The 16,286-nt window shown below is 36.9% G+C and overlaps 1 protein-coding gene across 2 annotated transcripts in view; it reads right to left on the bottom strand.

Moving 5' to 3' along the window:
* Positions 1–16,286, bottom strand: part of WDR37 (WD repeat domain 37) — a 44,843-nt gene that overhangs the window by 17,010 nt on the left and 11,547 nt on the right. For both annotated transcript variants that reach the window (XM_064703938.1, XM_064703939.1), the window contains 9 exons: positions 15,732–15,828; positions 13,980–14,075; positions 13,760–13,824; positions 8,542–8,677; positions 7,141–7,212; positions 5,157–5,201; positions 3,394–3,470; positions 1,427–1,664; positions 374–515 (listed from right to left, as the gene is read on the bottom strand). In XM_064703938.1, coding sequence (XP_064560008.1) covers positions 374–515; positions 1,427–1,664; positions 3,394–3,470; positions 5,157–5,201; positions 7,141–7,212; positions 8,542–8,677; positions 13,760–13,824; positions 13,980–14,075; positions 15,732–15,828 — 968 coding nt within the window. The remainder of the gene's footprint in view (positions 1–373; positions 516–1,426; positions 1,665–3,393; positions 3,471–5,156; positions 5,202–7,140; positions 7,213–8,541; positions 8,678–13,759; positions 13,825–13,979; positions 14,076–15,731; positions 15,829–16,286) is intronic.

Genomic DNA, 16,286 nt, shown 5'->3' with positions numbered 1-16,286 from the left:
GGAGTAACCTTTACTTCACAGTGAGAATCAAGACAAGCAGAGGCAATCTGCTTGACCCACTGCATTACAGCAAAAATCCCAAACTGCAAGCATAACCAATGCCAAAAAGAACCTCATACTCTAAATCACCTTTAATTGTAACAATTTTTATCAAGACTTACCATATGAGCAATAGCACACCAAGAGCCCTGGCTGCTGTTTTGGAAATTATGTACTGCTGTGCTACATTTGAAGGACAACTGGGGGTTTCTGTGAAAATCAGTCTCACAAAACAGGAATGAACTCAGCACCTCAAAAAGCACACAGGAACAGTTCTGGGCCGATTTGCAACTTTTCAAACTTGAAGAAAACCTGTGAAAGAGCTGTCACTTACTCAGTGTGGCCCTGAAAGACATTCACAGAATGGATAGAAGGATCTCTGAAATCCCACAGGCGGAAGGTGGTGTCGCGGGACGATGTGACCACGAGGCGCTGCGTGGGATGCGTACAGCAATGCGTGAGCTCCTGGTCGTGCCCTACAGCCACACATCACAACGTGTCAGGTCATGAAAATAACTCTTTTCCTTTCCACATACACTTGGAATAACATGCTGATGGTTTTTTCTCTTTTTCCCAAACAGAAAGGAGTAATGGTCATTCTGAACTTTAATCCTGATATGTAGGGGGATATAATATAAGCAAATAAAGGTTGTATAGAAAGTAATCTTACCCCCTAAAGAGTTGCTGCTGGTTAATATTAAGGATTAGGAGCAGGCCTGACTTTAACAGGCCACAGCTATAGCAAATCAGAAGAGTGTTATAAAAGAGTGGATTGGTTGGTTGAGGGGAACTGGAGTCAGTTGGCTGCTGTGAGGATGAGGAAGAGACAGTGCCTGGAGGAGCTGCCTACAAGAAACATCAAGGATGTCCAAAACTCTGGTGATATGGAACCCTTGCAATGTAATGACAATAGAATCGTTGTAATGAATGACGACAAGTGGTGACCCCAACATGATTCAGGAGAAAAAGGACTTAAATACTAAACTATAATGACAACGCTGTTACTGCTGTAAAAGTTTGGGAATGTATTTGAAGGCAAAACCCATGCTACTTATTTCACATTCAGTAGTGTAGGTTATTGCTGCTTAACACACCATGAACACAGCAAAAGCCTTTTGCAAGAGCTAAAATTTGGGTACATTCAATTTAAACAACTAATTTTTCACAGGTTAAATCATAAGCTTAAAAGAAGACAAATTCATGCTCAGAGGATTTACAATTTCAATTACAAATTTGCAATTTCAAAAACTATTACAACACTGAGCAGATGGTACACACATCCTGCTCCAGACAAACAACTTTCTTTTCTCAGTGTTTTAGTATCTACAAATCCCTCATATAAAAACAAACCACCAATTTAATTTTTTTTTCGCAAGTGAACAAATACCTGTAAGAGAATGGACAAGTTCAGAAGTCTCTACATCATACAGATTTGCTGTCCTGTCCCACGATGCTGTCACAGCTTGCTTCCCCCCAACAAGCCAGTCAGCTGCTATGACCACTCCTTGGTGGCTTTTCAGTGAGGTCAGTGGGGCTCTGACAGTGGGGCAATCACTGCAAACATCTCCATCTCCATCAGGTTCATCTTTATCTGAGATTTCAACTTCATCTTCTCCAGACACTTGCTGTTAAATGCAAGGGGAAAAAAGGTGTAGAATAAAAGGGAAGGAATGTCTCTAAGTTACATTTTGCAGTGTAAATGCTTCCCAATCCCCTTAATGTGAATGTGGGAAAATTAATTCTGCTGCACACTGCCTATTCCAGTACTCACTATCACAAACTTAGTTGAAGGAATATAACCAGTAAGTTAAATGCAGTTTTAATAACTTCTTTTAACAACTTGCTGATGGTGCAGCTGAGGGAACTGGAGTTGCTCAGCCTGGAGAAAAGGAGGCTCAGGTGAGACCTCATTGCTCTCTACAGCTCCCTGAAAGGACAGTGCAGCCAGGGAGTGCAGTCTCTTCTCCCAAGGAACAAGTGATAAGACAAGAGGGAGCGTCCTCAAGTTGCACCAGGGCATGTTTAGACTGGATATTAGGAGAAATTTCTTCACCAAAAAGGTTATCAAGCCAGGGAAATGGTGAAATCAACATCCCTGCACGTATTTAAATAATGTGTAGCTATCACCCTTAAGGACATGGTGTAGTGGAGGGTTTGTGACAGTGCTGGATTAACAGATGGACTTGATGATCTTAAGAGACTTTTTCCAATCTAAATAATTCTATGTTTCTACTTCATTTTAAAATCTCCTCCAAACTCTTTAGCTCTGCGTATCAGTCCCCTTTACTATCTGGTAAGTGTATTACCCTAGAGTTTCATTGCAGCACAGTATCAAGGGACTTTTCTCCTTTCAATTTTTAGAGGTAGGAAGCATCTAACAAGACACTGGTTATGTTAATCTTTGGGAAGACAATAATTTACAGACATATTTTTATTCATCAAAAATCAAATCATTACAGCAATATCTGTCTGCTGGTCAATACACAGTCATCATGCAGTGCTGATGTAAACTGGACACAAAATAAATTCTTTTGCTCATCACTAAACATCATTCTCTGAACTCCTTTTACACTTACACAAGACAAAAACATTTTTCTTTTATGTTACTTGGGGGTGGAAAAGATAACATTTGTATTTTCTTTCAGAATGGAAATGCCAAATCAAATAAACTGAATCAAACATTTTCCATTCAGAAATCTGTCCCTTTTTACACAGTCAACTCTTGCGCCTACTTAGCCTACTGAGAAGCTCATGCTATAAACTGTTTTCTTCACAATTTAGTAAGGGTGCTTTTAAGTAAAATAAGCATTTAACAGGTTTATGCTTTAAATTAAATACTGACTAAATAAAGCCCTGGGGACAACAAAATCAGACAGTGAGATGTGTGCTGGCAAGGACTGATTAGAAATCAATAAAGACTCAAATAAATGCCAAAATTAGAAGTCCTTATCATCAGTTTTCAATCCACAGCAACTACAGTTAATACAGGTTTCTCATTAAGTTATGCTACAAAAATTTAACCAGTTTAAAAAGAACTTCATTATTACAAAAAAGAAGTTATTTGACTGTTCATTTGCAGTTCATTTACACATTTACTACCTTGAACAAAACGTCAATTTGTCTACTTGAAGCTGTAAATTCTATTCTGCACCAAATGCTTTTGAAAACATGAGGGAGTCTATTTTCAAAGAAATGCAGCTGATAAACTAAAACCTCAAACACCCACCTTTGGCACTCCTGAAATCATGTAATTTTTTAATTATGTGTAAATTTAACATTCAGTCTTATGATAAAACCTGTATCTGATGAAATTGCTGTGGCAATTAGTTCAGTTGCAGCAAGCTGATTGCTTACATTGGAGTCTGCAGCTGGCTGAGGTGTGGGCAACTGTACTATGTATCTCCAGATGTGAGCTGTCTGGTCTCCAGATGCTGCACAGGGGAAGAGAAGCAAAAAAAAAAAAAAAAACAGAAAGAGAATAAGTAAGAATATTTCCATGGGCAATAAAAACAGGCTTTAATATTACATTTAGCAATACTGTCTAAGTTGTACCTTTTTGTAACAGAAACCAGTATGAACTTTATGGTAAGCAAGTCTGAACATCTCAAACATAAGTCATTATGCAAGATATAAGCAGCTACCAAATTAATCACTCCTACAGTGAAACATGCACTTGAATATTACACATCAGAACGTGAGGCTCACCCCTGCTCAGTATGTAGCATTTGAAGAAGGCATTTAATACATCACCAGATATTCATTTACTTGCTCAAAATCCTGGGGTTCTTTATTCAATGATTTCTTCCATCAAATGTTTTTTCATCATGGTTTTAATGAGAAATCCAAAATAGCAAGTGTGAAGCTATTCCTCTTCTGCCTTAAAGAACTCAGCTTAACTAGTGGCAGCTTACAGCTTAGAAGGCACCATGTGATTTTAACTCCATCTGTTTTAAAATAGACTTATTCATTATTAACTAAGGACAAACTCAAGACTGTCCTTGCTATGGTCAGAACAAACATGTTCTAATCCTGCAGGATTAGAACTGCTCTCCAGCCACTCCTCTCCCAATTTATACTTGTGATCAGCATTACTCTGTTTTAGCTGCAGCATCTGGCACTGAAACTTGTTAAATTTCATCCCATTAATGGGATAGCACCCGGTGCTCTCACTTATTTGGATCCCTCTGAAAGGCCTCCTGTCCCCCATGAGAATCAGCAGCACCTCCCAGTTTGGTATCAACAAACTTGCTAATGATGCATTCAACTCCTGCACCCAAGTCACTGATAAATCTATTGATAAATCTATAGAACAGGACTGGCCCTAGAATTGATTCCTGAGGAACAGCACTGCTGATCCTTTGCCAGGCAGACACAGCCCCATTTACTGCAACCCTCTGAGCTCTTTCTTCAGCTGCCCACACAGCACACCATGAACCAGCCCATCCCACAGCTGGGCAACTTGTCCAGAACAAGACAGAAGGACAGCACCAAAACCCTTACTAAAAACCAGAAAAACTTAATCCACCACAACTTCACCCACAAGGAAGGTGACTTTATCCTAGAAGGATGTCAAATTAATTAAACAGAACCTTCCTTTTGTGAACCCATGCTGACAGTGCCCGATGACTGCATTATTCTTTAAATGCCTCTCAGCAGTACCCAGTAAAATCTCCATAATTTTTTCAGGAACTGAGGTTGGATTAACAGGTCTGTAGTTCCACTAGTCTTTCCTCACATCCTTTTTGCAATATTGGAGTAATACTTGTCAGAAGAGACCTCTCCAGACTCCCAAGAACTTTGGTAGGTAATCAGGAGATATCCTGCCATAACACCCACTAGTTCTTTGAGTACTCTGGGATGAATTCCAGAACATTCACCTGATGTATGATTCTAAGTGTCTGGTTTGGAGCAGACAAGCACAAATGACAACATGACATGAAAAACACAGATGGCAAGATCTAGCTCTGATTTGTTATGCCTTCAAATGTAAAAATAATTCAATCAACAAGGATGCTAACAAGCAATAGGGAGAGAGGTTAAAACTAGAACAAACTAGCCAATTACACTTATTTTCCATCAAGATTAACATACTTAACATATGAAAAAACTTTACATACCTGTAAGAGCCACTTGCTCAGTGGGATGAAACTTAATGGAGTTTACTGTATGAAACAAAGCAAAGTTTTAAGTTAGTATACTAAAAGAATTGTTTCACAATATTTTATCATCAAAAGCATTGAAAAATCAAGTAGTCTTAAGTTTTCAGCAATTTTTGGTAGTCATCTTTAAAATGACATAAAAGTGTAGTATCAAGGGAAGCAGCTACAATTGAAACAATTGAAAGCAGCTACACACAACACATTTTCTAGCAAGTTATTTCCTGAATCTAGTACAAGTGGTTCATGTTAGAGAGGACAGACAAACCATATTCAAATAATATGTAAACTGACAGGGGATAACATCCTGGATTTCCATAAAGAGAATTTAAGTATTCATAATTATTTCTAACTCAATGAAAACTTCCTGTATGTTACCATCAACATCCTGCTTATTACTCAGCATTGCAAGAACAAATTCCTGAAAACCTGATGCAAGTAACACAAATCAGATTTCAATCCTGCAACCATATGTAATCAAAACAGGATGTCCTGCAAGAATTCTATCAACTAACAAAGCTCTTTATTTCATTTCAGAGGATTCATTCAAGACAGAACTTAGAACTCCTTTCCATCCATTGTACAAGTAAAATAGATGCATATGTTGTAGGGAGAGCGTGGTGTAATGAGTCTAAAAAAATACTCCTTAAACTGAACCAACTTTATGGTGCACCAGCTGCTGGCACCCAACACCTTTGCACCACTTCAAATCAACTGTCAAACAAAAAAGGTTTTATTACATAAAAAATATATTCTTTCTATTATAATTTATAGGTGTATATAGTTATATAAAATGTATATACAATACAATTTATCTTTCATTGTTGTTCAAACACAGCTGTTTAAACACAATTGTTTAAATGCAGGTTAGAACTTCTTATTTGCATAGCTACCCAAGCATCAATTTTTAAAGAAAACTACCAGCATGAAAGTTCAAGTGAGTGAAGTTTTCAAACACGACTTTATAGAACTTAGAGGTCCATGCAGCAAACAACCTGAGATATCTCAATGCATTAAAATGTTACCAGTTGTTCCTATGCATTTATCTTTGTGCTGTAGGAGCTGGAAGTCATGTAGCAGGAAGCAAAAGTACAACTCACAGCTGAAGCAGTTCTAGAGAATTTAATTCTATTTCTACTCTTGCCATGAAGTTCATGTGATGTGCTGAGTTATTAAACCAAACAATCCTGGTCAATAACTGGGTTCCTCACTTTCCCAGGGTATGATCACTCAAGTGCTCAGGTCACAACAGCAAGTTAAAGCTATGGAAAACCTCTCCAGTTTTGGTCTATAAAATCCTGTATTCTAACTCATTAAGAGGCAGAAGGGTGTTAATCAAATTCTTGTTAAATTGGACACCAAAAATTAACATCAAAGACACTCACTGCACTGCACCGCCCCACCCAAAGAGGGGTTTAAAAAACAGTTTGCACAATATTCATACTGGTATAAAGAAAGAAAAATACCTATATTTAATTAACTGTCTTAAAAACACGATCTTTGCACTATGCAGCAAAAGAGATCTTAAACAAAGAAGTGCAAAAATATATTCACCTAGCATCTGTAGTTCTAACCCAAATATAACAGAGATTCTGCAAGACAGCTAATTTCTGATTATATAAGCTTCTTTTGTTCTCCATATGCACAAGACCACAATGAGTTATGACATTTCACTTCTGAGTGTCGTAACTGTGCCTGTAAATTTCTTTATATGGACTTGTTTATTCATTCAGCATTTGCAGAACTGTCTTAATGTGCCTCTCCAATAAAGAATCATATTACAAAACGTTCTCTGTATGAAAATTAGTGGAACTTCACAACTGACTTGTTAATGATGTTGGCAAAGCTGCAAGTGAAACCACAATAAACATTTCTGTAGCTGGCCAAAACACATTTCCCCCTCCCAAGCTCTGTTCCCAGTTTTCACAACATGCCCTTATCTTACCTGAGCCAACATGCCCTACATACTTGACAAGGCACTTCCCTGTTTCTATGCTCCACAGCAATGCAGTGTGATCTGCAAAGATTAAAAAGCAGCTGTAAATAGTTAAAAACATATGTTTTTCATTTTTACCCTTTCAACAAACAAGTTAACTTCCACTATAGCACATCCCATATGAAATAGATTTTAAATGTAGAACTCTCCACTACCACCTTATATACAAAACACTTTCTTATCATTGTACACAACTCCCCCAAAAAGTAAAGGTGCTGTCCTAATCAGATTAATTTGCAGCAAGGTAAATTGAAAGGCAAATTCTGTATAATGCTCCAGCTGTGTATCATGAGACTCAGGGAAAAAAAAGAGAAAGCACTCCATGGTGAAAAAGGCAGCCACTACAAACAGGAATTCTATGCACAATCTATTTACTTCCTGCATGGAAATCCCAAATGCACACAGGTCACTGCAGAGCACTAAAAAAATTAATTTAAAAAGGAAATCACTCCAAATGCCACTCCTTTATCCTGCCACACCCGAAAATAAATAATTAATTTCAGTATTAAGTGGGTAGAACCTTAAAGCTGAATTGGAGAATTTCCAGGAGGTTTCCAGGTTAAACCAGGACAAAGACAAGATGTCCCACACAAAGACAAAATGTGCCCCCTCAGCAGGCACATAAAAATTGTAACAGTTCAGTTCAAGAAGCAGAGATTTCTGGTCCATAAATATTAAAGTCCAGTCAATACCTTCAGATTCTGTTTCATCTTCAAAAGAATGTCACTTCAAATTGACTGATTCTATCTGGTTATTATTTATTTTCTTAATAATTTTCTAAAACTATACAAATCTCTACATTGATTTTTGGACTATAATAGATTTAGTGACTTGTTCATTAGTACTTGTACCCCCTCAAGTGGAAGGAATAAATCTAATAAACTACATAAGAATGAAAATTAAGATTTTTAGCTGCCCCAGTGTCCTGAGGCAAAAGACAGAATGCAAGAATACAAGAATAGGCCAACTACGACCACATGCACAGCTTCTACAAAACATGCCTGCAGGGATCTCTGTACCCAGCCACATGGAATTCTGTGCCAGAGGCCTCCCCAAGCAAACAGCCCCCCATCCCACCCACCCACCCCACCCAACATGCCAGAGCTGACTAGGGAGAGTGTGACCTGCATGGGAGTGACTGGCACACACTTGAGGAAGACCACCAAGCATGCTTGAACCTTCTAAGGGAAAGGAAATTCCAATTTTAAGAATTTTTCAGCTACAGAACTTCTTTAAAAGGACTCTTTCAGTGTGAATCTCAGTTTTTGAGTACGCTTTGGATCTGTATTTGCTATAGCTTAGGGACTTAAACCAGAATTTTCTAAATATTCAAGCAACACAAAACTTTACCAGCAGATGCAGTTCCCAACACCACTGGCTGAGTTTTCGCGACACTGACATCCCAAATACCATCCCTGTGGCCAACATATTCCTTTACCAGCTGACAGATTGCCCTTGATGTTGTAGTTTTAAAACTGGATACAATCTGAAATAGCAGAGACACCAACAATTTTTTTCCACATCAATCCAAGATTAGGTAATTATCTCACAAATAAAAATAGATATTAACCTTTCCATGATTCCTTAATATTCTGACAAATCACTACTGTCAAAAATTTGACATTTGCTGGTAGGAAAGTGAGTTTGGATGCAAACATATCTCTCTTTTTTTTTTCCCTTTTTAATAGCAGCCATTTTACAGAATGCAAGGCAAACTATTCTGTACTACAATAATGCAATCTTATTGGAATAATGAGTTGTACAATTACAGAGTGCATTTCTCATTCAGTCTGGGTAAGGATTTCAATGGAAAACAAAAAAAAAGAAGAGCAAACCCAGCAAAAGACCTTAAAACTTTCCTTTCCTATTCCCAAACAAGTATATCTGGTAACTCAGGCAGTCCCTGCTAGCCACTGCAATGTCTTGGAAAAAACAAGTACTTTTTATATAACTCTAGTAAAACCCATAAACATTCCAATTTAAAACACTCACGGCTCTTCTTTAAAACTGCATGAAGCTAATCAAATCAAACATCAACCTGAGAGCATATGTCTGTTTATTTGTGTAATGAAGCTTTTAAAAATAGATGTCAAACTCATCTAAACATTTGATAAGCATGCTCCCTCAAAGTGAAGCTATTAGGGGAAAAAGAGAGAAGGCTCATTAAATCCAAATTACTATGTGCATAAGTAATATCAAACAAAAGGAAGAAAAGTATAGTAAAACAGTAAAACCACAAGTCACTACAGTGCAGGAATGCTCAAAACACTCAGCATATACAGAAAGGATGCAAATTGCAGAAATTCTGCATTTTCAGATAAAGGAACTGCGATATTTTTTTTTAAAGTTTCTCTTGCTGAACACTTCCAGAGACAACTGAAATCAAGAGTCAAGAAAGATGGCTTAAAAAAGTTAACATGACCATTACAAATACCCTATTTCTACTCCACAAGTCTTGAAGCTCCTAACTCTTCTTTGAGAAAGACTACCTCAAAAGCTTTGTTAAACTGAAACAAAAAGACAACTTCAATTTATCAGTGTTTTCCTCAGCATGGAATTACAGGCAGGTATTTGACCAGTTAAATCAAAACCTTTAAATACATCAACACAAATCACATTAAGACTTATCTACAGCTTAGTAAAAGTTAGAAAGTTAATTAAGTCTACATTTCAGATACAATAAACTATGGTTAAATCCCATTAGTTTCTGGTATTAAAATAGAAGGTCTTAAGTATGTCATTAAAGCAAATTACTTCAAAAAAGATTTTTAGAGCTAGAAGAAAATCTGCAAGAGCATTCCAAACCCTTAGCATGTCAACTCTCCAATGATGAAATGATAATGCCCTATTTGAATTCCAAATTATCAGCTAATATGCATTTTGGTTTCACAGCAGCAGAAGGAACAGTCATTACAGATGCACTGAAAAGAAAATGGGCTAATGGTAAAGATTATTAGTTCAACCATACTGCAGAATTTCCTCAATTTTGAACACCATCCTACAGATACAACTTTCACATTGAATACAGTCCTCAAATTGAATGGACTCATGTATGAGAAGTGGAACAGCTGAATTAAGTACTAACAGGAAAGGACTAATACAGCACTCAGCTCAAACTCCAAACTTGGTATTTTCCAACTCAGCCTGCACTTGCATTCTATTCTGTCTTTCTAATGTTGAGTCAAACCCCCACACAAGTGTTTTCTAGGAGAAGCTAAACCCTACCCATCAACAAACACAGAATTTCCAAAACTGCTGGACAGTGGTTTCATTGATCATTTAATGGCAAGGATGTAAAACTCCTTCTGAGGTATTAGCAGTCTTTAACTAACACACAGAGGAGTTCAAGAACACTATCCAACATTAAACATCCTGACACAGATATTTACTCAACACACACTTTTTCCAAGCTTTTTTTCCTTTCCTTTTTTGCTGTCCTTCACCTCACATACCAGTAACTGGATAAACTAGACAGGGCCTGGACTACTTCCTGCTTTGCTAAACACACATAAACAATGTCCTAAGCCAGGAAAGGAAATATTTAAAGAACATGCAACTTGCTAAAAAGAGATCTCTGTAGTGCAGAAAATTTCTGAAGTAACTTCTGTAAATCATCATACACAAATAAATGACCAAGCACATCCTGAGTGTGTTTCAGCTTTGCCTGTCCTCTTTCTTAAATTGATACAGTTTCATGTACTTCCTCCTACAAAAAGATTTGTTAATAGAAAACAATTGTTTACTATGTGAACAAGCAAAAATTGAACACAAACTGAAACAATTGCATGGCAACCAGAGTGAGGCACCCTGTAACAAAGTTTCTTACACAACCAGGGCACATTAGAAGTAAGAATGAAAACTTAATCAACTCAGGACCAGTCCAGCAGCATTACACTGAGCCTGATGAACAGAATGTCCTGTGAAGCAACTTCAGGCAGTGAGGTCAAAACTTCATAGTCAAAAAAGTTTTTTTCCTTTTAACTACTGGGTGCACTTAAGAGACTTTATCCTGATCTAGACAAATCAGAGATCCTGGTATTTGGAGCAAGTTACATCATTTCAGCTTATTTTAGGACTCTGCATAAACAATTGATGCTTCCCTGATGTTCTAACAACTTTCATAAGCCAGGCATCATTAACAGCAGCCATTACATTTTGTTAATATCAAAACATGGATTTCATATAGTGATTCCTGCATCTGAAACCAACTGCAGTTAAATTATGGAATCTTGTCCATTAACAAAAAAATGACTTTTAACAGTACCAAATGTTAACTCTACCTCTTTGGGATTTGGACACTAGTGGAAAACATTTGCTGCTAAAACCATGCTTTTCTGAAATGAGTTTTGCCAACTTGATATATAGCTAAGTAATGAAAAATATTCCAGTATGGAAATTTCACATGAAGGGCTTGAATTAAGAATGTTCACTTCAGCATTTTCTCCAAGAGAATGAACAGGTTGCTTTAGTATTTCTTACCTGTCCTACTATTTTTTACCAATATTAAAGCAGTCAAGGATCAGATTAAGCAAATAGTGAAAGGCTTTTTCAGGAAAAAAAATGAATTCTATATGCACTGCCAATCTGAAAAATGTAGTTGTGTGCAATTACACAAAACAATTGGTTTGTAAGACTTAAGCCTCTTCTAATCTTCCACAGGCAAAAAAAAAAAAACCCAACCAATGCAAAAAACCACACACCCAAGAACCCCCTGTATGGTAGTATATAAAGGCAGGGCTGAAGAGAAAACTTGTGACCTCCTACCCCAGGGAGTTTGGAACACAACCATTTTGGGAAACAGCATTGTTCATTCAATGCTCACAGAAAGTACAGCCATAAAAATTTCAAAGCTGCTGAGCTCTTAAAACTCTAAATGTGTTTTTCCTCAGACAGGGTATTGGAGAACTACATCCAGTCAGGGTACAGATGGAAAAATCATGGTTTGTTAGAAAGTTATGCTCTTTCCTAACTCTTTGCTATAGCCTCTCTGTGGGTCAAGAGGCAATAGTTTAACAGCCTTGACTCTTCTGTGTGGGGAGGAAGGAGAGGTCCAAATAAAGCACCTCTGTGACTGCATTGAGATCTCAAAGAACACACTGGACAGAGATATTCTCAGTGTTGTAACTTCCTTCATCTCCTGTCTACTCCCCAGTACATTCTGACTCAAAGTTGCAAAATACATCAGCACATGCAGATATCTGCTGGCTACCAATTGATACAAGAGATGAGCATAATGTTCAGGTATTAAACTCTTCATGCTCCACTACACATGGCTGCTTTGCTGTGCATGCATATCAGCTCCCCAGGAGTCTCCTCCTCCTCATACTTCCCAGCTTCCCATGCTGAAGCTATGAGGTTTCCCTGTCTTGCTCAGCAAAAATTACAAGTGCTACATTGCAAGGAAGTAAAAACAAGAGAAGGATTTAACATCTGCCTTAAAAGCTCAAACAAAAAACAAAAAAAGAACCCCATAAACAAATCAAAATCTAAACAAAACCAAACAACCCACAAAACACAGCACTAGAGGGTACTAATTCATAACTACATAGTAGGTACCAAAACTATACAGCCCCTATTAATATCATGTTGTCACTATTTAAGTGGTCTCATTAAAGAATTTTCAAGTCATTAAGTCTTGCAAGAGGCACCTTTATGCATCAAATTGGTAAGAATAAAAGTCTGAAAAATAACAAAATAAAAAGGAGACCAAATAAACCATAGTAGCTTCAGTCTATTTCACCACCCTATTCTTACTCTCAAACTTTCATATTTAAGAGAAAGCATTCCAAGACACCTACACCACATATCAGCCTGCATTACAGGTCACCACAGAGCTGACTATACAGCTGGTTCACATTCCAGATTCCACTGTGGTTTCCTCACATTCTATTTAACCTTAATAATGTATCATTAAATGACTCTGATATAGAGAAAAAGAGCAGCAGGTAAACTCTCTGCAAAAACTGAAAAAGAGGAGAGAATGTGGGAAACAAAAATACCAGGCTGATGCAGATGTACAAAATAAAAAGCATCAGAAAGGTTAACTGTGCCATACACCGAGCAGAAAAACATCACTAGCTACTGATGAGCAAGGCTTGCAATATAAAGGAAACAATTTGTTCTAGCCTCATAGCTAAAAATAAAAATTATTTTAAAAAGGAATGTGTAATAGTACACACAGAGGCGCCTACTTAAATCCCTATTTCAACTGCAATATCCAAATCTTTATTCAGAAATCCACTAGCAAGTTCTCTATTTCCCTCAGAAACAGAATTATTTTTTTGTTCTGTTTACAAAACAGCACTCCCACATACACATGTGCACACTCTCTCCCCTCCAATATCCCTTTTTCAAAAAAGGTGAGCAATTATTGTAACAATATCATATGGTATGGTTGAAGTAATGGGTCACTGATGAATGCAAGATAAACATACTGCTCCTTAGGAGGCAGATTTATTTACAGACCAGTGCTACCCAGCTTAGAGAAACCACAATTCACAACTTAAGGGACAGTTATGTTAGCTTCACAAGTATACATGGATGAACAGAGATTTAATTTGCCTCATACCTTGCTAGTAGATGCCTTGTAAGTTGTCTTTAATTTCTGAGAAAGCTGACTGGTACTGTGACTGGCTGTGGAGACAAATAAATTCAAAGGAAGGTATTTCAAATACAGCATTAGCTTGTTTGTGTAAGTAACTGGTATTCATTCCCTTCAGTAACATTCAACAAAGTACAAAAAAGTGGATTCAAAAATACTGGTTTAGGATTGTTTGTGGCTCTCTTACCTTTTGTTTTCAGTTGTCCTTTGCTCAGTTCAGCACCATCAACTGTCTGCCCTTCACCCGCTAGGCGCTCGTTCAGAGTATCAATCTCCCGACGCACTAACAAACCCAGAAATTCACATTACTACAGAGACTGAAAATCATTCATAACAGCATCAACACACTACTTAAAAACTGTTATGGTTAGTAAGTAAGCTATTTTATGCTAAGGAGAGAAAAGGAGATGAACTGGGATTTTATAAAAGCAGATTTTATAAAGCAAGATTCATGCTGAATTTTCCAGAGACCAACCTTGACCCAGATTCCACACAAAGTATTGGTGGCTTCTAATTACTCTTACTAATAGATGAGGCTAAGGTTTAACAAAACCACTTCTGTGAAATACATGGCCCATCTGTATTGAATTAAATCCAGCAGAAGACAGAAAACTTGTGGCATCATAAATATTTTAGCCACAGAATTAGCACATCCTTTCTTAACACAGGTTTATTAATCACAAAATAGCATTCTCCCTGAATACTTGTCTACTACTACAGTCTCACAGGAAAGGAAATGCTGCAAATGACTATTTTTTATACTTTGGAATTTATTTTAAAAAAATTCTCTGTACAATAACTCCTGCACTAGTGTAGGAATTAGACCAAGAATAAAAAATATTAGACTGAGCATGAGAAGACAAAAATTTAGAAATTGTCAGGGGGGTGAAAAGAGATCATAATTAGAGCTGTGAGGTGAAGAAAGTAGATAAAGAAATGGAAATGGAAAAGAAGGAAAATAATCATACTCTGGAGGGTACAAATCCACCACTTGTTTTCTGACAAGTATTTCTGAAGGCTGGGGATGGAAATTCTACTTTTCTTGCTACCAACTAACTTCTCAGCAGGAGGCCAAGAGTTCACTTGTGCAAATTGTCACTAAAAATGCATACTTTTGATGACAGCCTTTAACCAAAACAATCACAGGTTTTAAGAGAATAAAAAACCCAGAACATGTCAAAAAAAGCAGGCAGGATTTTTTTTTCCATAATGTTTCTGGTTTAAATGTGGGAACTGATTAGGTGTGGAAAAAAAAATTGCCTTGGACCCAAATCAGACACATTCCACAATTCAGAATCCAAACCAATGTAACACAGCTTGAAATTCCAGCAAGGGAATTTTATAGGCCTGTGTTACTTAACTTGGGATCCTCTTACATCACCTTGGATCACTTACATTATCAGACAACTGCCCTGTCATCAAACAAATAGCTTTTTAAGATAACACCTGGAATTTTTATCTGACTGCTTGACTTCAAAACTCCTGAACAGCTGCAGGTACTGGTTATGCAATGTGTAAGTAGCTTGATCCAAAACCACCCCATTTTACACCTTTTCAAGCAAGTAGGTTTTTCAAGTTCATTTACTAATATTACACCATTAAAATAAAGCATGTAAATATAAAACATTGCCAAAAACTTCAAAGGCTGGATGGAGTTTCTGGAGATTAACATAACCAGAGCCTACAATGCTAAGAAGACAGACCCTTCACTGGCTTCCACAGACATCAGTTCTCACTTCTTGCATCAAAGAGCTAAGAAAGTGATTTTTGTGAAAAGGTACAAACTCCATCTTTGGCTACAAGTTCAGAACAACTACTAAACTGCTCACAGGAAAACTACACTAATTATACTGCATTATCCAATGTAAACATTTTAATTAGTATTAATATAACCCAAATATGAACAACTCATAAGTTGGAGAAAAAGCTAGATACTCACATTCCAAATTTTCAATATACAGGTTTTCAAATTCCCGCTCTATTTGCCCAAAAAGTTCAAGGAGTGTATTCCGGACAGCAGATGGTAACTTAGAATCCTAGGAGGCAAAATACTGGGGGGTTATATTTTTCTTTACATATATTTGATAAAATTATTCTTCAGTCTTGAACTGATTTTAAGAGTTATATCAATGTCCCATCAAGGACGCAAATTAAAACTACTCCTAGCGTAGAAACAAAACAAATAACTATGTGCATCATAGAGATATTCATTTTATATATTCTTTCTCTTTCAAGGGATAGAATTCAAAACACCTATGGTGATATTTGTTTTCGTTTTCCCTACTAGAGAAAAATTACAAAACCAAGATGCATGTACAATTCATTTTAAAAAATAGAAAGTGAGAAAAAATTTCTTTCAAATATCAATATGTTTCCAGTTCAAGAAGAAATACCTTCGTTTGATAAAGTAATTCAAAAGTTGACTATGCAATGGGTTAGAAAGTTGTGAACACAATGCATCTTATTACCAAAGCTCAAGACAAACTAAAATTTT

The sequence above is a fragment of the Zonotrichia leucophrys genome, chromosome 2 (genome assembly GCF_028769735.1).
Source record: "Zonotrichia leucophrys gambelii isolate GWCS_2022_RI chromosome 2, RI_Zleu_2.0, whole genome shotgun sequence".
Classification (NCBI taxonomy): Eukaryota; Metazoa; Chordata; class Aves; order Passeriformes; family Passerellidae; genus Zonotrichia; species Zonotrichia leucophrys.
This window is presented reverse-complemented; position numbering and strand designations above follow the sequence as displayed.